The sequence below is a fragment of the Medicago truncatula genome, chromosome 1 (genome assembly GCF_003473485.1).
Source record: "Medicago truncatula cultivar Jemalong A17 chromosome 1, MtrunA17r5.0-ANR, whole genome shotgun sequence".
Classification (NCBI taxonomy): Eukaryota; Viridiplantae; Streptophyta; class Magnoliopsida; order Fabales; family Fabaceae; genus Medicago; species Medicago truncatula.
Window position 1 is genome coordinate 43,489,982 of NC_053042.1, and position 25,040 is coordinate 43,515,021.

The following is a 25,040-nucleotide window of genomic DNA, read 5'->3' on the forward strand; positions in this document are numbered from 1 at the left end:
CACAAACACACCTGAATCGTTTCGAAGACATATTCCAATACCTACCATATTTGAAGAAGATGAGAATGAGGCATCAATGTTATATTTGTACCTATCTCGTGCCGGTTTTGTGCACTCAACCACTTCTCTGTTGTTGGTGCCACCTATTGGGAAAATCCCAAGTCCCACATCGGATAGATAAGACTCTTGAGAAGATTATCTAATCCTCACCTTACAAGCCGGTTTTGTAAGGTGAGGATTGCCTCCTCTTTATAAACTCTTCTCAAGAGTCTTATCTATCGATGTGGGACTTGGGTTTTTCCCAATACACCCCCCTCACGCCCATCACTCTTTGGGCTTGGTGCGTGAATAGGTTTAGGCGGCCCTTGAATTTGACAAGCTCTGATATTATGTTGAAATTTGGGGCATAACTCATCCTTACAAAACCGGCTTGTAAGGTGAGGATTGCCTCCTCTTTATAAACTCTTCTCAAGAGTCTTATCTATCCGATGTGGGACTTGGGTTTTTCCCAATACCACCTTGTGACATAGAGATACATGTTGTTCTTTGAGACCGAATATGTTGTGCAGCTCGCCAATCCTCAAGGAGATGGGTTGGACGCTCAACAGCCTGCCTACTCGACTCATTTTGTATTTGCCACAATTTTAAATTTCTGCGCTTCCATAAACTCCACGTAATTGTAACAAACAATTCACTTTGGGACGATGATAACTATTGGAGAAGAGAAAAAACCAGAGCATCCATATTATAATTTTGGCGGAGAGTTCTATCAATTGTATCTCATAAGTGTACATCAAGCCAAGCTTGAATAGCCGGAACATTCCAACAACACATTAATACTATCTTCATAATTACTACCACAAAGAACACAATCAATCGGATAATGAACTCCTCGAATACTAAGACGTGCACATGTGGAAAAACAACCCCGACACACGCGCCACACAAAATGCTTTATCATGTTGCAGTTATTATTATTATTTTTAGAGAAATAAACTCATGCATTTAATTAGAAATCAAAGTTTCAACGCAACGTGGTACATCAATAAAAATATGCAGACTGGTCAAGAATGAGGTCTCTCGTGCAAGTGTGAATTACCTCATTTGCTTGTGTTCAACTAAACTCAATGTTCGAGTTTTCAAGATAAACATGACAACACCGTTTGTATTCATCCATAATGGTTCCAAATTTTGTGACATGTCTTTACCTTTATCGTAATAGTCTACAACTTTCTTAACATCGAGTTACAAATCAAATATTTGAGAGTTGAAGAACATGCACCCAATGGATGACATGTAAAAGCCCCCGATGCCTCACCAACTTTTTTAGTACAAGTCGGTTTAGACCACAATAACCGAGCTAAGACAAAATGCCCTTCGTCGCCTTGGATGCATGCACATGCCAAATCCAACAAAGATGATGGATGTGAAAAAGTATACGTCTACTCGTAGCTGGTTTCCTCCACACACACATGTGGGCAACACATTCGAATTTTGTCTTATTTATTACCTTGAATTCTGCTCATTACCTAAATGGTTTCGCTCATTCCTAAAGTAAATGTCCAAAATGCCCCTACGCATGTTAACATGCGCTAGTGTATTTTCTACCTATGTTAAGTCACGCTACGTGACTTAACATGCGCTAGTGTATTTTTTTTTACCTAAGTTAAGTCACGTAGCGTGACTTAACTTGCTCTAGTGTATTCTGAGCGTGAGTTAACTCATGCTAGTTGGCCGGTGCAGAACTGAAGAACAAACGTTTTTTGGTCTGTGGTCAGTTTTTCAACATTCAATCCACACATTTTTAACACTATTTTACACGTTTTTTACCATATTAATGGTGTTTACAACATATACTATCATTCCCACCTATAAATACCCCTTCATACTTCCCTAATTCCTCACACCATATCATTTTCTCCCCCTCTATTTCTCATCTTTCTTTGTTTTTTTTCAATATTCTCTTTGGGGGCAAAAGTGACCATTCTTCTTAGGGGTAAAATAGTGAGTGGCCGACTTGGGGAGTGATCGACCATTGGGATAAGTTTAAATCTGCTTTTTTAAACCCTAGAAACTTTTTACTGTGGGTAAAAAGAATATTCTTCGGGTAAAAAAAAATTAGATTTAAATTTAGCCCAAGGGTTGATGATGTATTTTCCAAAAGAAGACTGCTCACTATTTTACCCCAAGATGATTGATCACTCTTTACCCGAAAGAGGGAGAAAATAAGTAGTGAATTTGAATAAATTATTGTAAGAATTATTGTATTGTATGAATTATTAATAAAATGAGATATTGTTATATGCCTCAATTTAGTTCATTCCTTTTTATTTTATATTCCAATTTTGTATTTAATGAATAAATATTAATTTAGTTCATTTACTTTTATTTATATTTGTATTTATTTAATGAATAATATCGATTCAATATTTATTTTGGTGTAAAATTGATTGATTTTAACACAACTATATAATTAAAGTAAAAAGCTTTGTCAAAAAAAAAAAAATAAATTAAAGTAAAAAGTTAAATATTGACTTTTTCGTGGCGTGAGTAATGGTACAATAGTATCCTTAATTCACACGTCAAGCCGTTAACATGTTCCGTAGAGCAAGGCGCATTTTGAGATAGATATGATTACGCGGAAACTATAACTCAAACTTGAAACCCAAACCCAAACCCATCCTTTCTTGTTCATATTATTCACTTCCGTGCGCTGATTCTCTTTCTCTTGTTTATTTAATAATCGTGTTGTTCGAAACCTCTTTCTCTCTCTGATGTTTTTACGAAAAGATGAAGTTCTGCAAGACCTATCAGGAGTACATGCAAGCTCAGGAGCAGAAGAAGCTCCCTGTTGTGGGATTCAAGAAGCTCAAAAAGATCATGAAAAAATGTAGACGATCTTCTCAATTCCATAAACCTTGCCCTGATCAATGCCCATGTACGTTACGTCACCCATCATTTCGCTTTTTATCTATTTCAAATCTATTCAGTTAATCTTTTTGTTTTAATTTTACCGATTAGCTATGTTTTCTATGAATCAATTCCAAATTAATTTTCAAATTTTTGAATTCATATCTGTTAGATCTGAATATCAGAATTTATAGCTTATATATTCTCTATCCAATTCAGGTTCATTCAATTTTTATTCATCTCTCAAAGGGAATTGTTCAATTTATAAAACTTTGATCACATTAGTCATTTTGATTGGACATTCGTCCTGAAAGGGTTTTTGATTATTTGACAGGTGATTTATGATTGATAATTTAGAACTTTTGTATCATAGGATATACCATCTGAACAATGAAGACTAATGAAATATATATATCGAGATTCAGAACTTACCATTTGTAAGCTCAAATTAGTCCTTTTGATCGGATATATAATCAATGATTATCAATTTCGTGGGGAGGGGGTGATACTTAGTGAGCAGTTTAATAGGTTATTCACTAGTACTGTGGCAAAGGATGCAGCAGTAGTGGATGTGTACAAGATGCATGGAGCTGGAGGAGGGAGTTATTTCATTGGGAGATCGCGCTTGTTGAGGAATGCAAGAGGATAGTAAACAAAGCGGGGTTTAAGAATATGAGAATGGACGTGTGGAGGTGGTTGGAAGCGGCAGATGGCATCTACTCTGTGAAGGCAGTGTATAAGGAGATTATGGGCAAAGAGGCTATCATTTACCAACACTTCATCAATTTATTATTCTTTGCTCAGGAGGATGTTCTGTACGGTAAATTACTAAGCACTTTTCTTTCAGTACTCAAAATTGTCAAGGGTGTGGATGGTTGTTTTAAAATGGCTGGGTATAGGAACAGTGCTACCAATAACAGCAGCGATCATTTCACTCAGATTGCAGGACTGTTTTGAGGGGGCAGATTTGCTGTAGAGAGAGCATCGATAATTTTGTATGCTTGTGTGTGGAAAATTTGAAAAGTAAGGCATGATGGAGTGTTTTGTAATAAGAGGAGGATGTAATTTTCGTGGTGGAAAACATATAATTATGGTGTGAAATTGGTTGGATGGTAGTAAGATTAAGGGAATTGGGCATGACATCTCCCAGTGGTTTTCAAATTCACTGCTATGCCTGGGCTTGAGAAAATAGTAGCAGGGATTTGGTATTTTCTGCATAACAGTCATACTGGTATGCTTGATTTATAGAGGCTGTGGTTATGCAGCTATACCGTTAAGGCTGGGAGCAAAGCTCGTTGCCAGTTTTCGTAGACAGGTCGAACCTTGGTTTCTGGCATCAGTGGAAGTGAGATGGTGGAGGGTGAGTGTGACTCGTCTTAATTGGTTTGATAAACATGCATGGATCAGAACTTCAGAAGAAAATGGTATAGGTAATGCTCAGTGAAAAAGGACACATCAGTCTAAAGTTTGAGCAGAAGAATTGTATTTGAAGGAATTGGGCGTGACTGTTAAGTGCTATTTAGACAGGATATTCCAATTGTATTGATGGGATTGGAATTGATGTGACGTGGATCTGTTATAGTTTTAGATTGTAGAATTTGTTGCACAAGGTTTTCTGAGCCTCCATCAGTGTTAAATAGTGAAGTTCTTTTTACTGTTTTAAAACACAACAATATTGGTGACAAATTTTGAAATATGTCAGTCAGAAACCAAAATGACCGACCCTTCAGCTTCAGTGACTAAATTGTTGATTCACTTGTAGTCTATTATAAGAATTAAGAATTGGTAGGCTGTATCATAAATTATCATATGAATAATAATATAATGATGTCATTTTCTTTGGGTATGGATTGGGGGCTGTGTTTAAACTTTTTTATGTTCTTGCATTTCTCACTACCTCTAAGCTAACATGGTGTTATTATTTTATTCAGTGTGCGATGGGACCTTTTTCCCTTCCCTTCTCAATGAAATGTCAGAAATAGTGGGATGCTTTAATCAGCGTGCACAGAAACTGCTGGAACGACATCTTGCTTCTGGATTCCAAAAGTACATTCTCATGTTGAAAGGAAAATCAAAAAGGAATCATAGTACTTTAATTCATGAAGGCAGAGATCTAGTTACATATGCACTCATTAATGCTGTTGCAATTCGCAAAATACTAAAGAAATACGATAAGGTGTGTAAATTTGTCCTTTTTTCTTGTGCATTCTAATTTTGGTATTGACAATAAATGTTTAATTACAAGTTATGTTCTTTATATATGACTGCAGATTCATTATTCTAAGCAAGGGCAATTATTCAAGTCACAAGCCCAGACTATGCACAAGGAAATTCTTCAGAGTCCCTGGCTTATTGAGCTGATGGCATTACATATCAATCTACGGGAAACTAAAGACAAGCCAAGGAAGGCAACCGCATTATTCAATGGATGCTGTCTCACATTTAAGGATGGAAAACCATCACTTGCTTGTGAGCTCTTTGATTCCATCAAAATTGATATTGATCTGACTTGCTCTATATGTTTGGTAAGTTAGTTGGTTTCTCTTGTTGTATTCATTTCTCACTCTCATTTTGAATGTTTTCACTTGCATTGCACATATGCACGAAAAATCAACTTAAAGATCTTGTATTGAAATTGTAAACTAGGCCTAGTTATATGGTTCCACCAAAAATTATATTTACTCAAACTATTTAATTTTAAATAGTTTCAAATATGTGACATGGTTTATAGAATCAATTCCAGATCTCCTTATGTTGTTCAATGTTTTCCTAACCAATTGGTGCAGTTCCAGATTATCAGTATACTTTTAAGTGAAAGTGTCTCTCTTATAAGGTCCTTCACTTTTTCTTTTCTTTTTTCAATTGATAATTTTAATCTGGCTCTTCCATGACAGGACACAGTGTTTGATCCAGTTTCTCTGACTTGTGGCCACATATTCTGCTACAGTTGTGCTTGCTCAGCTGCATCTGTTACTATTGTTGATGGGCTTAAGGAAACACATTCTAAAGAGAAATGTCCTATGTGCCGAGAGGTAAGCTACCATATGCAGTATGCTCTCATTAGGGTGGATTTCCATTCTTACATCAATAACTTCTACTAATTAGTGTACATTATGTTATACATGTTAAAAGTGTACATTTTATTATACATGTTAAAACTAAAGTTTAAATAATAATCTATGTGCATCAGACCAAGAACCAGGATCCTCTCCTAAGATCAATTGGTCTTTCAATTGATGACTACATTGTACTAAAATTTGCTTGACCTTCGTTGAGGTCTATTAAGTTTTACCTATGAAACTTTAGATCTTCTTGAATAAGCTAAATAGCCCTTCTGTAACTGTTTAGCCTCTAGATTTTAATTTATCTGCTGATTGATAAATTGCAGTTTCTAGACAGAACTGTTTACTTATTTTTGGCATCTAAATGCTGAATAAGTATAATTGAGCGGTTATCCTCTTTCACTATAATAAAGATTGGGGCTGTTAAGAATTGGCAAATGATTTAAGCCTTATTATTATTATTATCATTATTAATGAAATGCTTTGCAACTCATATACTTTTATCCTGTTTATTACAGGCAGGAGTTTATGAAGGTGCTGTACACTTGGAAGAATTGAATATTTTGTTAGGAAAAAGGTATGATATTGTTTATTCCATTAGCAAATGAATTGAATTAAAATAAAGAGATGGTAACAAAATCCATTTAAACTCTGTTTTCGATCATCTTAATTGTGGTGTTATATTGTGTTATTAATATACTCTCTCCGTCCCAAATTGTATGTCGCTTTAGAGGAAAAATTTTGTCCCAAATTATATGTCGTTTTACAATGTCAATGCAACATTAATGTTACTTTTCCTATTATAACCTTAACTATATTTATTACTCTCTCTTCTTTCAATTCTTTCATTTATCTTTCCCATATTATTTATTAAGGACAATTTTGCAAAACAACTCATAATATCTATTTTCCACACAATATTAATTGCATTTCTTAATATGTGTGAAATGCCCAAAACGTCATACATTTTGGGACGAAGGGAGTATTATTTCCAAGTATCTTAACCTTATAATTTCAATATGTTTACAGCTGCAAGGAGTACTGGGAGGAAAGACTTCAGATGGAAAGAGTAGAGAGGGTCAAGCAAGCAAAGGAGCACTGGGAAACGCAGTGTAGAGCATTCATGGGCATCTAAATAGAGAAGCAAGCCTCTCTTGGGTTCAATGGTGTATTTATATGTTAAAATGTCTTTTATTCATTTTGTTAGATAGAATTAGTATTTTCAAAGGATTGTTAATGCCTTTACTTAAAGGTAGTGTTCTTACCAGACTCGATCAAAGTAAAGGCTTTTTACTTTGGCATCTGTACCTCCTACAGGCCATTTATTTTTTGCTATTGTATATAAATAAAGTTTTACGCTGTCCAGGGAGAATGCATTATCCAGTTTACCAGAATCTATCAAGAAATTGTTTTACTATTTGTTTTAGAAACCCAGGTTAGATGAAATATTATATTACTACAATTATAAAATTCAATTGCTAAAACCTCATCGGGTCAATTATCCTGACATGAACATAACAGGGAAAAACCACAAGATAAAACATGTATATGATCACAAATTTTCTTAACAGTTCCAAACACATTCCGTTCAAAATTACTTTCATTTATTTTGGTTATTTTTTTGGAAATAGCAGGTTAGTAAGTTCAGAATGCTTCATCTTCCCCAATCCAATAAATATGGGATGAGGCTATGGTGTACTACCTTCACATATCATGCACCGTGCATGAGGAAGAAGATGAAGAACGTTGTTTTGTATGTGGTGCGTGTAAGCGTGCGTGGGAGAGAAAGAGAAGAATGTTTTAGAGAGAAAGATTGTAGTAATGCTTTGGATGCTAGTTACGACTTTACGGAAATACCCCTTTGGTTTTTGCCTTGATGACTTCCTCTTATGACTTTTTCGCGTCGGAGTTTAGGTTGTGACGTGCGACTTTTTTAGTCGTTTTTAACCCAACAAAATATAATGTTACTCGTTTCAGTCAATTTTAATTTTTAACCCTAACAAAATGTGTGACACTGCACATAATGAACTCTTATTTTTATCACAGTACATGGTCTATATGGATTTTTTTCCTTCATTTCATTCTCTGATCATGTGGTCTTCCTCCTCTGCAGTGAAAGAATGCAGTTTATTCTTTCGCTGTGTGTTTGCTTGCTTCTCATTTCAAAATGTGTTATGTAGTTCTTCCTCCTCCCCCGACTGCCGACCTTTTCCTAATCATCCTCCTCGTCTTAGTGAGAAACAAAAAGGAAATGTCATCTCTACAATATCACTGAAATATGTGCTACCAAGTACCAAATCGACCAAAAGAAATCCATAATTTGGATTGAAATTTGGATGGAACACAATCGTTGCATGATGCTGGATGGTTTTTCAACAATCGGTCAAACCTCAACACAATCTAGCCTTGGTCACCTAAAAACACCAACAATACACTATTGGTTCAGTATTCATTTTTTCGTTGTCCCCACTCGAACCAATTAGTAGTAATTTTGTAAAAATGCAAATCTGCAATATATAATCATATTTCCACTTGAAGTTTGCTTAATCACCATTAAATTTAATGTGAATTTGTGTTTTATGAAGAAAGAAAAAAAGATGAAAGAGAAATAATAAATAGGGTTAATGGTGCTTTACCCCCTGTAATATAGATCATTTCCGATTTTTCCCCTATAAATATTTTTTTTCAAAAAAAAATTTACAGGAAAGAAAACCGAAAATGACCTATATTACAGTAGGGTAAAGCACTATTAACCCTAATAAATAAGATGGGAGATAGTGTAATATAAGTGAGAGAGAAATAGACACAAAGTTATGGTTCATGCTCTTAAGTCACCGTGCAACTTCCTCAACTTATGCACACTAGAAGACGCAACAAAAGTGATACACAAACCCAAGACAACTTATCACATTCCATAAACTCTACTTTCATCTATTAATTTTTTTTGGCAACAATTTGGGAAACCAGAATACTACATCTTTCCCAACAAAAATGCATGCAAAATTCAAAAGCAGGAGCAAAATTTTATAATGATAATACATGAGCAACATCAAAATTGTCAAAACAAAAAGCATCCTCATTGTAACAACATTTTGCTCATATGACCCAATTAACTTTAGAAAGCTATCCATGGATCAACCTATGCAGCTCACAACCCACGCCCAGATTGTAAATTTGATGGCATTGCACTTGTCCATAGGCAAAACATTTCATTTACCAACAATGAGCGGATTCTTGTCTTTATATAAGTAATAGCTGAAGCACAATTTCTCTAAAGTTGCAACTGAATGCTGCATAGGGTTTAGCTTTATATCCATCATCATTTTCTGCCAAAATAAAAACAAAACAATAAATAGCCACGTAAATGAAGTCCTAAAACCAAGAAAACAGAGTAACATTTGTGATTTGATTTTAATTTTGATACATCCTCAACAAATCACAACCACTCATTTGCGTTACTTTAGAAGAATTATAATTAAAGCCGATGTTTTCCAGATTATGATACAATTGATTGACAGTATAATAATCTGCATCCTAACCATGTAGTATATGAGTAAAATGTTTATGATTAAGGGCTCTTTTTGATTGGCTTATTTTTTAGCATATTAAAAATTACTTATGCAAATAAAGTAGCTTTTATGTTAATTCATAAATTCCCACCGACGAAAATTGTACCTTCATAAGCTGTTTTTTCATAAATTACCTTGGCAAGCTTATGAATAATAGTATAATACATAAAAACTTATTTATTTGCATAAACGGCCCTAAAGGTTTATTGGGACCGGCTTGTTTGAGCTTATCCACCGACATAAGTTTTGTGAGATTGATTGGGAGAACTCATGAAAACAACAAACATTTTCAGTTAATTTTCAAAAGTTTTAAGAAAACTGCTTATAGCTTATACGAAAATAATTTAACTTTACTTTATCTTTTGCTATAGAAGTGGTTATAACTTATACTTATACACAAGTGTATGTGCTATAAGCTATAATTTGTTTATCCAAAGAGGGCCTAGAAATGAACTATCAAAGCTGAAAACAGAAAACACACTACATTTTACCAAAGCAACAGTGAAAAATCGAACCTGAAAATCATCTCCATATTTTTCAACTAGACGACTAATATGAAGACGTTGAATTGAAGTCAAAGGTTGAGGAAGTGAACTTTTACCATCTCTTCTCCTTTTCCCCAACGCAGATTTCAAATCTACACCATGAAATCATACTCAAATTATTCACATTCCTTCAAAATTACCAATATTAATACTAATTTCAACAAAATATTAACAATTCATGAATTGATGAGAATATACCATCTTCTTCGAGATCGCTACCGGGATCATTATCATCGGCAACAGATGGAATTTTAAGAGAATCAGTAAGGGAGTTAGGATCAGAAACAACGCCGAAAGAGGAATAGTTTTGGGTGACGGAGCCTTTATCGTCCCATTTAGGATCTTCTGCAAGGGATTGTAACAGTTTGGGAGGAATAGTGAAAGCGGGTTTCAGAACTTTAGGATTCTTCTTTGGAAGACCCACACGTACCTTTGGGCGAGATTGTTTGTACTTTCTTCGTGATCTTCCCATTCTTCTTCTTCTTCTTCTTCTTCTCTCTTTGCGTCTGCAACAGCGTAAGCAAGATAGGGTTTTTCGAGTATGTAATTAGGGTTTAGGGTTTCAAATCAAATGAAATCATTTCAATCCTAAACGCTGTCGTTTCCTTTCGTTTTGGAATTTAGTGCTTGAAATGGGCTCACATAGCCCATTTATATTGAAAATTGTAATTTTAATTTGATATCTGCTGGTTACACCCCTCTATTACATTATTTAACAATAATGATACTCTAAAATATAAATACCTCTAGCCTCATATTCATTTTTTTTTTTAAAGAACCTCATATTCATTTTAAAAACCCCTTATATTTATTGTTATTTTATAACAAGAACCCCATTTTATATCTTCTATTAACTTTCTTGGCTAGTTTTTTTTTTTTTTTTTTTTTTTACTTTTAACATATACTCAAACTTAGTTAGTTAACATGTACACAAAACAAGAATAACCATACAATAGAGCAATGGTAAATGATCTTCTCATGTGAGAATTTTACTAGAGGGAGTCTAATAGAAATTCCCACTATCCAATCATGTCACAACGATTTTGACGCTTGTGGTATATATAAATGACTGCTTGAATCAATTCATCGAGGACATGCATTTTCCAAATTACTGAGCTTGAGATCTGAACTGTCAAATCTTAGTCGGACGGTCATGGATTCCTTGACTACGTGAATGTGTGCATTTAGTGACCGCAAGGATCTGGGTTCCAAAAAGAGAGGGAGTAAAAATTTGTTATCATTCCAAGATGGTGTCATGCATTCTAGTATGCCAGCTATCCAAACCAGATTAAGACATTTTTATCAATTCTCTACCTTGACTTCAAATATGAGTTGATGATTGTACCAACACCAATGTGCTGCTCTATTTTTGGAGTTGATCCTTAAAGAAGTTGATCAAGTTAAAATAATTCTTAAACATTGATCTAGATAGTGACTTAGGGAAAAGGTTCCATGGATTGTCCTTTGATGCAACCTTAATCCAATACACCAAAAAAGTGTTTAAGTTGCTTGAAAATCGTCTCAAAAGATAGTTTTTAAACAACATTCACGCTTATCAATCCAACCGAACGTCTTTTATAAAAAGACAAAACTGTGACGACTCACAAGGCTTAAAGTGGACAATACTTCAAAATCACAGTCATGTGGACTTGAGGTCGGCCCACATATATATCAATGTGAGCTTTCTTAGAATTGTAACGAAGGTTTATGAGATTTTGAAAGGAGATATAATATTCAAAATTTTCAAATGTGCTAGTTTTTCAAATTATTCAATATATAATGTCATGTAACTTCTTAGTTATTGCACTTGGATGCAGTATTAATAAAATCAGAAGCTTCTATCGCTACATTTTTGTACTACTACTACTAACACTACTACTTTAAGTCTTTAACCGAGTGTAATTATAATACCATCTAAAAGAGTTGCACACACACTTCATGGTCAAAATACACCGGCAATGAATCAGCTCATCATTACATCATTTTACAATGCTGCCTTAACAGTGAACTGAACCTCTCTACAAAAGTTGTGTCTCCTTTCTACAGCACATAGCCATCTTACTCCATGCAATACTTAAGGAAGATATGTTTTGTTTTTTGTTATTGTCATGCTATAAATGTTGATGGTGTGAAGAAGAACCGGAGTTTTGTTATAATCCAGTAGAACGGTTGGCGTACTCTTGAACCAAAGCTGCAAAGAGCGATTGCCTCTGGAGCAAGTTTGAAGGTTTGTCGAATTCTTTCGCACGACCTATTAACATAAGACAAACAAACCAAATTTAGCCTGCTATACATTGCAAAATAGTATTAAAGTTAATAACTACACACTGACGATGTAAAAAAAAATTAGAGACGCGTTCAATTAAGTGAATTGTATATTGTTACCTGCATCTACAACCAACACTCGATCGCAGTCCATGACCGTTGGTATCCTATGAGCAATACTGATGATGGTACGAGCCGCAAAGTCTTCTCTGATGATCTTCTGAATTACAGCATCGGTTTGAGAATCAACAGAAGCTGTAGCCTCGTCCATAAATAGCAGTCTGCTTTGCTTAAGCATAACCCTCCCTAAACACAGCAACTGCCTCTGCCCCACACTCCAGTTATCTCCATTGTCAACCACTATAAATAACATCGGCATGCCATTAGTATAAAGAAAAATGGGATAATCATGAAAGTGAAATTCAAGGAAAATGGTAAGAGCTTTCAATTATACCTAATGAGTCAAGTTTCTCAGGCTTTGACGCCACTGTATCTTTTAGCTGACAACGATCCAAACTCTACAACAATACAAAGCTTATAATTAAGACTATTTGCCAATGATGCCGAAAACTACATCTGAAGGATAAAGTTAGTTCAGGACAGTTCAGAGTTGCTCAGCTTAATAACTTATTACAAAGATTGAATTTTACCAATCCAACCGTGGACTATTTGTCATATTATATCAGTGAAGTCAAGCAAAGATTTAGACTTTACAAAAACAGTGATGGAACTTTTAATTACCTTCCATATCTCATCATCCGTATACTGTCCAGTTGGATCAATGTTACTTCTGACAGTTCCTTCGAAAAGGACAGGCTCCTGAGGGATGATACCGAATCGAGATCTGAGATCATGAAGTCCTAAGGCACATATGTCAATGCCATCAATGATTATTTTCCCTCCAGTAGGTTCCACCAGCCTGAAGAAAACCTGAATCAAAGTCGATTTTCCACTCCCCGTTCGACCAACAACACCGACCTTTTCTCCTCCACTAATGCTTAAAGTAATGCCTTTAAGAACCAAAGGAGTGTTTGGACGATATCTGACCTGTTTGACAGAAGTTTAATTTATAATATATATTGACAAAATATACCACTGCCACGAATGTGTATTTTTATCACAGAAAATAATCAATTTAATACTATTGTAGATACCTGCAAGTCTTTGATATCAACATGGCCTTGACCAGGCCAATTTGGAGGAGGCGAGCGATCCTTAATGTTCCATGCTGCTTCTGATGGAATATTTGAGAACTGTTTTATCCTCTCAACAGATACCATTTTGTTTTCAATGAAACAGCTCATGTATATAGCCCAGAACAGCACCGAGTTCAACGACAATCCATAAGATAGAGATAAACCAACATTTTCTACATCAATCACAACAATCCAGTCAGTTCATCATCTCAATAAATTTTTATTGCAATATAAATATCATTCCAAGATACATGTTAGTCATTTGTAAGTTTTTATTGCCATACAAACTTTTACTTCACTTCAAGACATGGCAGTCATCATTATCCAAGATACATTATCCACTTCATATTCCAATCTACCTGTATTTTGGACATGTATCTATAGACATTGCATATTATAGTTGAGCGATTAAAGACCACAAACTTTTTCTCTTCTTTTTATGACAGGCAAACTTTTTCTTGGAACTCCTTTTCTTAACTTTATTTCCTATTTTACCTACTGTTGCATGCATGCATTCTTAGGGATGGACATGTCACATGAGATGTGACTACACCATTAGAATAAGGCGACAACATTGGCAAGAGGAAGGAAGCAGATTGGGGGAGTAGGGCCACTTTCTTTGTTGGGAAACAGGTGGAAGTGGAACCCTTGTCTTTAGAAAGGTATTGTGATTTTACTGTTTTGTTAACTTTTGCTTTGTTTTGTAATAGTATGTTGCAATGTTATTCTTTGAAATTTATTAGTTTTCGTTACTTTACTCATTAATCATCTGCACAACTTCCAAAGAAAAAAGGAATATCAATATTCATTCATGAACATATTTGAGTGCTATTTGATTTTTGAAAAAAGTACTAGCCTCATGGCTTATGACAAGGCAACCATTATACAAATCTATTTTTAGTAGCTTACCTGGTTTTATGATATTGCTGGGTAACAGGATCATGAACAAAGCCGAAAGGCAGAAAACCAAGCTTCCAAGCAATTCTAAGCGGAAACCTAACCACGCATTGGAACTATAGTTGTGGAAATCCATTCGCAAATTAGAGTTCACTCTTTTAAAATTTTCTAAACGAAATTCTTTCTGTTTTCTGAATGCGCGGACTGTCATGACCCCAGAAATGCTTTCGGAGAAATGAACAATGACAGGTGCTTTTGTAATTGAATCCAGACGTGTTAATTCACGAGAGGTAGAAAGAAAATAACCCTGCAAAACCAAAAGGAAAAAAATATATCAATTGTTAGCATAATGTGCATGAGATATAGAGTCCTACAATGGATTTAATCTGTGAAACAAGTGAGTATTCATACCCGGTACCATATGTTCAACCAAACAAGAGGAATTAGCAAGAAAGCCGTTGGCCAAGAATTCTGGCATGTGATTATGACGATACTGATCACTGTAATATACATGGCCACAACAAAATTGATAAACAAAGGGATGAAGATATCAACATTGGTCTGATCAGTGGATGCCTGTGGAAGTTCAAGAAAAAATAAAAAAAGTTATAATTATACATGCATATTTGAAATATGACATTAATATAAAAGTTTATATCAACATGAATTAGTTTATTCCATGTAACATTAAATTAGAAACATAATACTTGAGCCCTAAAATCTTACCCTGCTTAGAATCCTCCCTGATGGAGTGGTGTCATAGAAAGACATGGGAGCATGCAAGATGCTAGTAAGAATTTGATTGAAGAAAATCTGTGCTGTCTTTAACCCAAAGATTGTTACAGAATAGGATCTCACCACAATCAAAATAACTGAAACTATAGTAATAGCTGCATAGATGGAAATAAACACAACAGGATTGAAAACTTCAGCACGCTCGACTGAGGTTTCAAATGCAAGCCAATAATCGCTAGCCATCATAGACGCTTGCCACAACACAGAAAGAAAGAGCACTGCTAAAATTCCCGCCCATCCAAAAGCCTCAGTGCAGTAGCGTTTATAGATATTGAAGCTAACTTTACCGGTTTCTCTTTCCTCTTCTTTGACAAGTTTTGAACTTCCCTTAGCAGAATTAGGCTGGTCAAGAGAATTACTTTCACCATTGGTTTCTCTGTTGTTAATAGACGCTGACTTAGATATCATCAGTTTGTTTGAATTTTCACCAGGCACGGCCGCGCCTTGTTCTACTAGTTCCATAGATGTCTCATGCGCAGCTACTAGAACACCAAAATCCAATCCAGAATCAAGTAAGTCATTGTATCGACCCGATTGAACTATCATTCCATCCCTCATCACCTATTTGCAAACAAATATATATACATGTTAGAACTCGTCATTCACCAAGAATCACACACATGATTGAAAAAGAGAGACTTACCACAATACGATCCACATTATGTAAGAAGTCTACTTGGTGTGTTACAAGAACAATGGTCTTTCCTTTTAGAGCTCCCCTCACGCATTCCTGTATAAAAGTTAAATATGATTGAAGTGAAATATTTTTAGTGATCCAATGATTATGACAAATTGGTGGTGTAACTAATGCTGAAGGAGGAAGCATTAACAGAAAGGATGGGAGGATAAGGACCTTAAATATTTCAGTGCCGGTATGAGCATCAACTGCACTGAATACATCATCAAGAAGATATATGTCACAGTCTTGGTATACAGCTCGTGCAAGTTGAATACGCTGCTTCTGACCGCCACTAAGGTTTATGCCACGCTCTCCAATCTCTGTCTGATCCCCATATTCCATCATTTCTAAGTCTTTTTCCAAGCAACAAACTCTGATAATTTCATTGTACTTTTGTCTGTTCATTGGTAAACCAAACAGAATGTTCTCTTCAATTGTCCCATTTTGAATCCAAGAAGTTTGCGCAACATAAGCAGTACTCCCACAAACTTGAACCTGTGAACAAAATAAATAATCACGCTACAAATTAGTATGCCCATTTTTTATCTTAAGTTCTTAATCCTCCAGTTCTCAAGGAAAGAAGCCTTGGTAATCCGGAGTTTGACCGGGAGGCAAGTAAAGGCCGGTCAAGGATTATTTCAGCAAGAATTCGAACTTTGGTTCTACAAATTAGTATACTCATAGTAAACAAAATAACGGCCTAAATATATTTGTGGCCCTTATTTCTAAATTGTAAGCTTAAAATGACGATACCTTTCCAGAATTTCTGTGCATTTCACCGAGAATTGATGCAAGAAGAGAAGATTTGCCAGACCCTACAGTACCAACAATAGCTGTGAGTTCTCCCTTATTAACCTTCAAATTAATATTTTTCAAATCTTGTTCTAGGCCTTCATCATCCCAACTAAAGGTACCATCTTGAACATCCACAGCAATTACTCCATCACACCCTTCATTTCTCTCAACTGAATCATCACTTAGTTCCCTGCTAGACATGTACCTATCCAACCTCCCAAGTGATACTAAAGCTTGTGAAAGAGATATCATTGACTGAGGAAAAGTCCTAATAGGTTCCTGCAGAATCCTAAACACAGACGTTGTAGTGAAAACAGTTCCAGCATCAAGTCGAACTCCAAGCAAAAGCGCGGTACCAAAAGTGAGAGTTGATATCAACATAGGAGAGCTCCACAACACAATGATATTGCCACAAATCGAGTACATAAACTTCGATAGCCACCCGAATTCGGACCCACGGAAACTCAAGATTCTATCGTTGAAATGATTCTCCCATGCCTGAAACTTGATAACACGCATGTAATTAAGCATCTCATTCACAGCTTTCATTCTCGAATCACGGCTTATCATCGCCTGAAACTGGTAGTTTTTGTTCTGTCGAGTTGTTATCACGATAAACACGATAACAAGAAGAAGGCAAACAAGCGCGGTAAGTGCCGAAGCGCCGAGACAATTGTACAGCAAAAACAAACCAATACCAACTTGAAACGGCATCATCCAAACGGCGTGTAACTGAAGCATCATGTCAGATAATTGTTGTGTATCAACAGCCATGTAATTCACAATAGGACCAACACCATGATCCTGTCTTGCAGAACAAGATAGCCTCAACCCCTTTTTATACAAAGAAGTAATGAGAGTGCATCTAATAAGCATTCCAAGTTTCTGAGAGTTGAAGTTGAAGTGATGAGTTGTCAAAACTTCAACAAATTTTGCTGCAACAAGAATCAGCACTAGATAGTATCCTTCATACACAGAACTACCTTTTCCAGAAGTGAAATCAACAAAATTTTGAATTAAAACGGGTCCAACAAACATAACAGACAGCCTAATGACAGCAAGAAAAGCAGTGAACATTATATCCTTCCAGAAACACCGAAGCAACGTGACTCTTACTGGATTCTTCGACCTCTCATCCGATTTAGGCCATTTTGATTCAAAGATAACAGACATTCTCTCAGCTCTATGCTGTGGAGAAAGGGATGGAACGTCATCGATATTAAGCGGTGACTTGTACCCTTTACTCAACAAAGGGTTTAACCAAATCCAAAAGGTCTTAGAAAACTGAGAAGCTGAAGCAAAACCAGTAGTAGCATTTGGTTTATTCAAACCATGATCATCATAACCATTTAGTTTTGTTTCCTCGTCATTATCAATAACCAATTGAGATTCGTCTCTTGACTTAATAACACCAGTGGAACCTTTAACACCAACACAAAGCAGAAAAAGTGAAAAAGGCAATGAAACAAAAGACACAACATCATCCACCATGAAAAAGTAACTTCCCTCCAAAGAGACCAAACGTATAACACCAGAAGCAGTGAACAAAGCAACAACAACGAAATTTGCAATCCAATAAATTCGAAGCGATAAAGGGTGAACAACAGCTTCAAATCTTTTAACATGGATGATTAAGATTACAAGGACTAATTGAGTTATTGCTTGAACAACCCAAAAAAGTCCATCAAGTTGTTTCCATGGTGATTCAACATTGGAACTGCTAAAAACTAAAATGCAACCAACAGTATACAATACAGTTAAAACAATGGTTGCAATTAGAGTTAGCTTGAACCATAGAGTTGTTCTTGTGTTCAAAGCTCTTGTGTTACTGATAAGTGGTTTGTTGATTTCTTCTGAGTGGGTTCTATTGGAACTAGTGAACCTAGAATAAAGCTTTGTGATGGCAAAGACTAATAGAGTAAACAAGAGTAAGACATCAACGGCTGAAAGAAGAGCTCTTTGAGGACATGGTGAGAGGAAAATGAATCTCAACCATTGAGGTAATGCATATGCAGCAACAGCATCACCTGAAGAAGGTGAACATGAAAGAGATGTGATCCAAGTTGAATCTAAAGAAGACATGTTTGTGTTTTTTGTGGAATCAAATCAATCTCTTGAATATTCAATAATCTTGTTTCTTCTCTACTACATACCCTGAAAGAATCACAAACAATATCATCATGGTTGTGACAAAAAATGAGTAGTATATGAGATATAATAATATAATAATAATGAACGTGTAACACAATAACAATGATGATGGTGATGAAAACAAAAACAATAAGGTTGTAAAAACATATAAAGGACAAGTAAGTGATTAAAATGATGACAAAAAAAAACAAATGATGATAGAGCATGAAAAGTAGAGAGATCAAAATTCTGCTAAAAACACGTTCTCTCTTTAAGATACGACATAGCATGTAGCTCAAAATATGCTTATACCTTTTACTACTTTGTTTTTGTGTTTGTTCTTTTTTCACTATAACAACAATTTTATGACACCACCAATCCAGAAAAAATACAAAGGTGGAACTGTTGAAGGATGTGTCTCTGGTTTCTTGAGGAGGATTAAGCTCCTCTAACCAGTTTTTCACTAAGGAATAAACTGCTTAGGACCTCTTCCTCTCTTAAGGAGATAGCTTTAAATATATTAAATTTATTTCATATTATTCAGTCTGAAATATTTTATTTAATTAGAAATGACAGCGATATTCCCTAAAAAATGAAAATGACAATAATAATACATGAATCAAACTCTTTTTTTGAAGAAACACATGAATCAAACATTAAAACTTACACTATTTTAATAAATATTAAAAATAGAATGTTATTTTTTTCTAGAATATAAAATTATGTATTAAAAACATATAAAACTAATCAGATATTTTTTTTTAGGTGTGAAATCAGATTTTTTTAAATACTAAATAATTTATTAATTTGTTTTAGTAAATGACACACAAATTAATTAAGAAAAATATAATTTTGTTGGTTTTATAAGAATTATTACTTCCTTTTTAAAATTAGGGATCTTAATTTAAGTATTTTTTTAAGAAATTAAAATAATTCATTGAAATTGATATCGAAAAAAATCAAATTTAAAATTTTGAAAGGAACATGGTCCTCAGCTGGTTTTTTTTGTTGAAACATTAACTTTCATTGTATTGTATGCATTGTAGGTTGTGATCGTTGTATTTAATTAATACACCTTATGTCTTTGATGGTGTTTATTAATATGATTTATTAGTCTTTTCAAGAAAAGAAAAATAGTTTTTTTTTAGGGAAAGAAATAAAATAGTTATTACTTGGTAGAATAAAAAAAATAATCATCATGAGATTTTTTTTTGACAAAAAAAATCATCATGAGATTGATATCATAAAACGGCAATTAAAATAAGACAATTTTTATACGAAAATTATTTATTTTAAGAAAATGCTAACAAGTGCATTGATTCATTGTTCAAGCAACTAAAACTAATAACTTTTGTATAAAAAAATTGTGTAATTATTATTTTTATATGTATTTGACTTATATTTTTAAGTCACAATTTCTTTCAATAGATTCCATAAACAATGTCTTTTATTTTAAACAACATTCTAGAATAAGTAAAAATATTGATTTAACGGTCAAACTGCGCGTTAAAATATCCATATCTAAAAAAAACATAGAAAAATTCTTATGTAGAAACGAAACTATCATTCTTACAAACAATAAATTAAAATATGATACGTCATTTTTTTTCTTTTAACCATGATTGATTGATGGTGGTGAATATTAACCGCAAATAATGGTTGAGAGAGGAGGAGCAGTTATTTTTCATTTCCTAAATTATTTCCTAATTATTTTAAAATAAAACAATAACGTGTCATGTTTTAATTTGTTCTTTGTAAGAATGATATGTTAAGTTCGTTTCTACACAAGAATTTCTTAAAAACATATACTATATGATAAAAAAAATAAAAATGCTATGTACATGCGTTTTCGTTTAAAAAAAGTATATATTACATGTGTTTTGCACACTAAATAAATCAACCATATATACAGATACTAGTATGATGCAACACATTTGTCAAGTGGAATACATTACCTCGAGAGATTAGTTAACAATACTCATTTGTCAAAATATTCAACAATACTTAAATCTTCGTGCATGAGATCTTCAGAATCTTAACTATAATTTTTTTTATCAAGACTTGACTATAATTTTTTATTCATATTAAGAAAAAATTTGTATACCTAAGGAGAAACTTTATATTATGACCTTTCGTACTTCCATAAAATTAGCGTTACACTAAGTTTTTTTTTAATCGACTTACTTTCAAGTTTATGTAAATAAATAATTAAAAAATTATTATTTTTTATTTATAATAAAACATGGTGTATTGAGTGTATTCTTAGGGAGAAGATTTTTAGAGAAATGATATTTGTACAACCATTTTGTGACAATTTTTTGACAACTTTCAATTTCATATTCACATAATGTTATTATCATCTCTATTTCTTTTTCTCTCTCCATTGTTTTCAACCAATAAAAATAGAGAAAAATAAAGTTGTCATCAAAGTTGTCATTACATAGACGTGCAATATCATTGCTCAAGATTTTATATAAGAAGTTTCGTACTTCAATAAATTTTAGCGACAACCCTGGTTCCACCTACCCCTAACCCTGTGTGCTATGGGTCTATATAGTATTAAATATTGCAATCTTAGGCGGCTTTACATAAAAAATATGGTCATATTCATTAAAAGAAATATTGCGATGAAGCTTAGTCAACGAAAAATAACATGCCATGATCTAGTCTAGACATAAACTGAGATAGCAAAAACAATCCAAAAACTACTAAAATTTAATAGTGGAGAACTTTGTCTTTTGGAAGCTACATGTGAGTTTCCTCCATTTTAATAGTCAAAATCAACGTCTATATATGAAGGCTATATAGTCAAAGGAAACTCGATGGAGATTCCTTTTTGTTGAATTTGGAGATCAATGAATACCATACTACAATTATTTATACTAGTAAAACACTATAAAGTTGAAGATCAATTACCTTGACCAAAGACGAATTCATGCAATGAAATAAAATAAGATATGATGTTAGACAATGTCATAAAACACCATTATTCATGGAAAACATGTAATGTTGTTTGTGAATTGATGTTACATAAAGTTGATTAAAATTTAAAATGAAAATGTGTGGTGAGCAAGAAAAGAAAACGGTGGCATGGATTGAAATGGCCGAATGGTAAACAAAAGACAAGAAAGAGTTGGTCCAAAATCAACCGGCTTTGGAGAAACTGTCATGTGAGTTTTTCTATTTAACTTTTTATTTTTTGAAAGATGAGTTTATTTGTATATTGTTTTCTATCTAATTTTTTTTTTTTTTTTTAGGAGCCTAGTGGTTAGAGCTCACACAATTAAATGTGGAGAAGTGGGATGTCTGGAGTTCGAACCCCAACCCCTGCATAAATGCAATGTTCCTGTCAACTGAGCTAAGATCACATGGATATCTATCTACATTTTTATTTCCACGCGAAAGGGATCTAATAATTTAAATTTGGATTTTTTCACAAATAAATTAAATTTAAACTTTTTTGAACGATTCGTCATTTGATGGAATTCATTAATCACTTAACTCCAATTTTTTATTATGTTTTTTTATAAGAATGCTTTTTGATATTCAATTTATATATCGCTATTGAAAAGACTCAATCAGAGTCAGACTTGTGTGTTGTATTGTATTTGTATGCACACATGACATGGTATATTCTTATGTGGAAAAATTTATGAACAATCAATAATTTTCAGTCTTCTAGATCCTTATAACTACTACTAGTATCTTGGTGGAACTGCTCTCATCCATTCATGAAGTGAGGGTCATCAAAGTTTAAATTTTCTGCCCACGTGTTAGCTGTGGTAGGTAATAAAACTAATAATCATTGATCCTTGAAATATCTGATGTTTGTTAAAAATATTAAGTATATTATTTAAGATATTAAAGAATAAAAAGAATTCTTAAAGAGAACTTATAATTAGTTTTTTTTTCTTAATCATCCGGTTTAAGGAAAGAATCTTGTTAATTCAGTGTTCATAGAAGAGATAAGTAAAGTATGATCAATAAAATGTTTCGTCTTGATTATTAAAAACGTAGATGGTAATCTAAAAGATAACAAATATGTATGGAACTAAGGTTCGAACTATTAATGTGAATTTGGATTCGAATCTCATTCCCTGCATATTGCAATATCCATAAACATGAAAAAAGATTTTGTGAATAAAAATTAGTTGATAGGAATATCGCATTACAATATGCATAAGTCGGGGTTCATATATGGATTCCTCATTTATTCATCTTTACGGATGAAATTCTAACCATTAAACTACTTGATCAAAAAAAATCTTTCATTAAGTCAAATAAAATCGTTAGTGTGATTATTTAATCGGTTTGCGGTTTCAATTCTGATTGGTTTGAATTTGACCATTTATAATATTAGTAAATAAATTAATGAAATAAGTTTTTTTGATAAAAAAAATTAATGAAATAAGTTTTTTTTTTTAATGTAATATATTTTTTATTTTTCTTTTCAAATACATAACATTAGTAATTAAGATAAATGATATTTGACCATTTTATGATATTTTTGAACAACTTTCTCTCTCATACTCAAATTTTATTCTTATCATTCTTTTTTCTCTATTGCTTTTTACCAAGGGTAAAAAAACATTTGTCTCAAAATTTTCATAAAATGGATATAGAAATATCCTTACTCTACTAAATACTAATGACGTGACCAAAATACTAACAAAAGTGGTACTAATGCATCTCGTAAGGCATGACCTCAGCATTTTTAAAAGTCATAATTTAGTACAAAATTGGCACTATCAAGTAGTCTAGTCTAGTTTCCTAAAAGAAAAAAGTAGTCTTTAGTATAACAAAATAATAAACAAAAATACTCATTTTTGTCAAATAGTCATATATGTATAGCAAAATTATAAAATAGTTTTTAATTATCCACTTCATTAGTTAAAATAATCTTTGACGTTAAAATGCTTCCTTTAACGCCATGTTCTTTGAGGGTTGAAGTATAGTGAGTTGACACACATAAAGTTAAAACGAAGCGTAGTTATGAAAGATGTAAGCATTTCTTATTCGAAAGTAGGAGCATTTATTTTTCTCATAGACTATTTTAAATAATGATGTACACAATCAATAACTATCTTGTAATTTTACTATATTGAGAGAATATTATGGTGTTACTCGTTACACCTTCAAAGATGAAAATCACTATTTAATAAAAAAAAGTAGAATCAATCAACAAATGCGACCACTTTAATCTTTTTTTTTTAAGATTGCCAACACTTTATTTAAAAAAAAATACAGAGGGGGTCTATTATATTGATTGATATAGCTATAGCCACACCAAAATCCTTCTAATTTTTTTTTGGCAAAATTACACTTTTAGTCCCTTAACTTAATTTCAGGTAACAGTTTAGTCCTTTATCTTTTTTTCATTTCAATTTGGTCCTTTTTATCCATTTTTATATACATTTTCAAGTTTCAAATCTAATATTTTTATGCAAACATAGACGAGGATCATGAATTTGAAGATTGAAAGACCATAAGAAAATAAAATCATGAATTTTAAACTTAAAAATTCATATGAAAATAGACAAAAAGGACCAAATTGAAATGAAAAAAAGATAAAGGACCAAACTGTTATCTAAAATTAAGTTAAGGGACTAAAAGTGTAATTTTGTCTTTTTTTTTACATATAAATGATGTACATTAAAATAAAATGTTAGAGAAAGTTGAGGGTTTATTTTGTTCCAATTAACAATTGTAAGAGTACAAATGAACTTGAATTAATAAAACTTGTTATTTTTAGTGAATTTTATGACACTATTGCTTTTGCCACATAGCTAACCACATATTAAGAAAAGTAGTTACCCTCCTTACATCCGTACTCCCTCCTATTTCCCATATGAGCAAAACTAACTATTTTCACATCCATTAAGAAAAGTAATTACCCTCCTTTAATGTTCACAAGTTTTTTATTTTTATTTTTTTTATTTCACGATCAATCATTCCAAAACCTAGATTGTTACTCCCTCCGTCCCAAATTGTATGACGTTTTGGCCATTTCACACGTATTAAGAAATGTAATTAATATTGTGTGGGAAAGAAAAATTATGAGTTGTTTTACAAAATTATCCTTAATAAATGGTATGGAAAAAATAAATGAAATAATTAAAAGAAGAGGGAGTAATTAATAGTTAAGGATATAATAGGAAAATTAACATTAATATTTCATTGGTATTGTAAAACGACAT

At 33.2% G+C, this 25,040-nt stretch overlaps 3 protein-coding genes across 4 annotated transcripts; 1 reads left to right on the forward strand and 2 right to left on the reverse strand.

Moving 5' to 3' along the window:
• Positions 1–2,588: 2,588 nt before the first annotated feature.
• Positions 2,589–7,368, forward strand: LOC11413896 (probable E3 ubiquitin-protein ligase BAH1-like 1). 2 transcript variants are annotated; one of them, XM_039829829.1, is made up of 7 exons: positions 3,653–3,665; positions 3,713–3,730; positions 4,842–5,086; positions 5,181–5,435; positions 5,805–5,942; positions 6,491–6,549; positions 7,002–7,368. In XM_039829829.1, exons 3-7 carry the CDS (start codon positions 4,880–4,882, stop codon positions 7,105–7,107), a joined length of 765 nt encoding a protein of 254 aa, XP_039685763.1. In that variant the 5' UTR covers positions 3,653–3,665; positions 3,713–3,730; positions 4,842–4,879; the 3' UTR covers positions 7,108–7,368. The 2 variants fall into 2 exon arrangements, with proteins under 2 accessions (XP_003591544.1, XP_039685763.1); XM_003591496.4 differs by lacking the exons at positions 3,653–3,665; positions 3,713–3,730 and adding an exon at positions 2,589–2,938.
• A 1,514-nt stretch (positions 7,369–8,882) lies between these two features.
• LOC11408786 (uncharacterized) lies at positions 8,883–10,650 on the reverse strand. Its single transcript, XM_003591497.4, has 3 exons — positions 10,285–10,650; positions 10,057–10,178; positions 8,883–9,298 (listed from the first exon to the last, which is right to left on the reverse strand). Exons 1-3 carry the CDS (start codon positions 10,556–10,558, stop codon positions 9,182–9,184), a joined length of 513 nt encoding a protein of 170 aa, XP_003591545.1. The 5' UTR covers positions 10,559–10,650; the 3' UTR covers positions 8,883–9,181.
• A 1,169-nt stretch (positions 10,651–11,819) lies between these two features.
• On the reverse strand, positions 11,820–19,339 carry LOC11407659 (ABC transporter C family member 14). The gene is made up of 12 exons (XM_003591498.4): positions 19,156–19,339; positions 16,672–18,867; positions 16,093–16,413; positions 15,883–15,969; positions 15,171–15,800; positions 14,856–15,020; positions 14,457–14,751; positions 13,506–13,720; positions 13,093–13,398; positions 12,806–12,869; positions 12,472–12,711; positions 11,820–12,337 (listed from the first exon to the last, which is right to left on the reverse strand). Exons 2-12 carry the CDS (start codon positions 18,793–18,795, stop codon positions 12,237–12,239), a joined length of 4,548 nt encoding a protein of 1,515 aa, XP_003591546.2. The 5' UTR covers positions 18,796–18,867; positions 19,156–19,339; the 3' UTR covers positions 11,820–12,236.
• Positions 19,340–25,040: the final 5,701 nt, after the last annotated feature.

Excerpts from the sequence above, each read along its gene's own strand:
- LOC11413896 (XM_003591496.4), top strand. The coding sequence starts at position 2,791 with ATGAAGTTCTGCAAGACCTATCAGGAGTACATGCAAGCTCAGGAGCAG. Across the intron at positions 5,087-5,180 it reads TACTAAAGAAATACGATAAG|ATTCATTATTCTAAGCAAGG; the intron begins GTGTGTAAATTT and ends ATATGACTGCAG. Across the intron at positions 5,943-6,490 it reads AATGTCCTATGTGCCGAGAG|GCAGGAGTTTATGAAGGTGC; the intron begins GTAAGCTACCAT and ends TGTTTATTACAG.
- LOC11408786 (XM_003591497.4), bottom strand. The coding sequence starts at position 10,558 with ATGGGAAGATCACGAAGAAAGTACAAACAATCTCGCCCAAAGGTACGT. Across the intron at positions 10,179-10,284 it reads TAGCGATCTCGAAGAAGATG|ATTTGAAATCTGCGTTGGGG; the intron begins GTATATTCTCAT and ends TTCATGGTGTAG. Across the intron at positions 9,299-10,056 it reads AATATGGAGATGATTTTCAG|AAAATGATGATGGATATAAA; the intron begins GTTCGATTTTTC and ends TTATTTTGGCAG.
- LOC11407659 (XM_003591498.4), bottom strand. The coding sequence starts at position 18,795 with ATGTCTTCTTTAGATTCAACTTGGATCACATCTCTTTCATGTTCACCT. Across the intron at positions 14,752-14,855 it reads GGTTGAACATATGGTACCGG|GGTTATTTTCTTTCTACCTC; the intron begins GTATGAATACTC and ends TTGGTTTTGCAG. Across the intron at positions 12,712-12,805 it reads TGAGAAACTTGACTCATTAG|TGGTTGACAATGGAGATAAC; the intron begins GTATAATTGAAA and ends TGTTATTTATAG.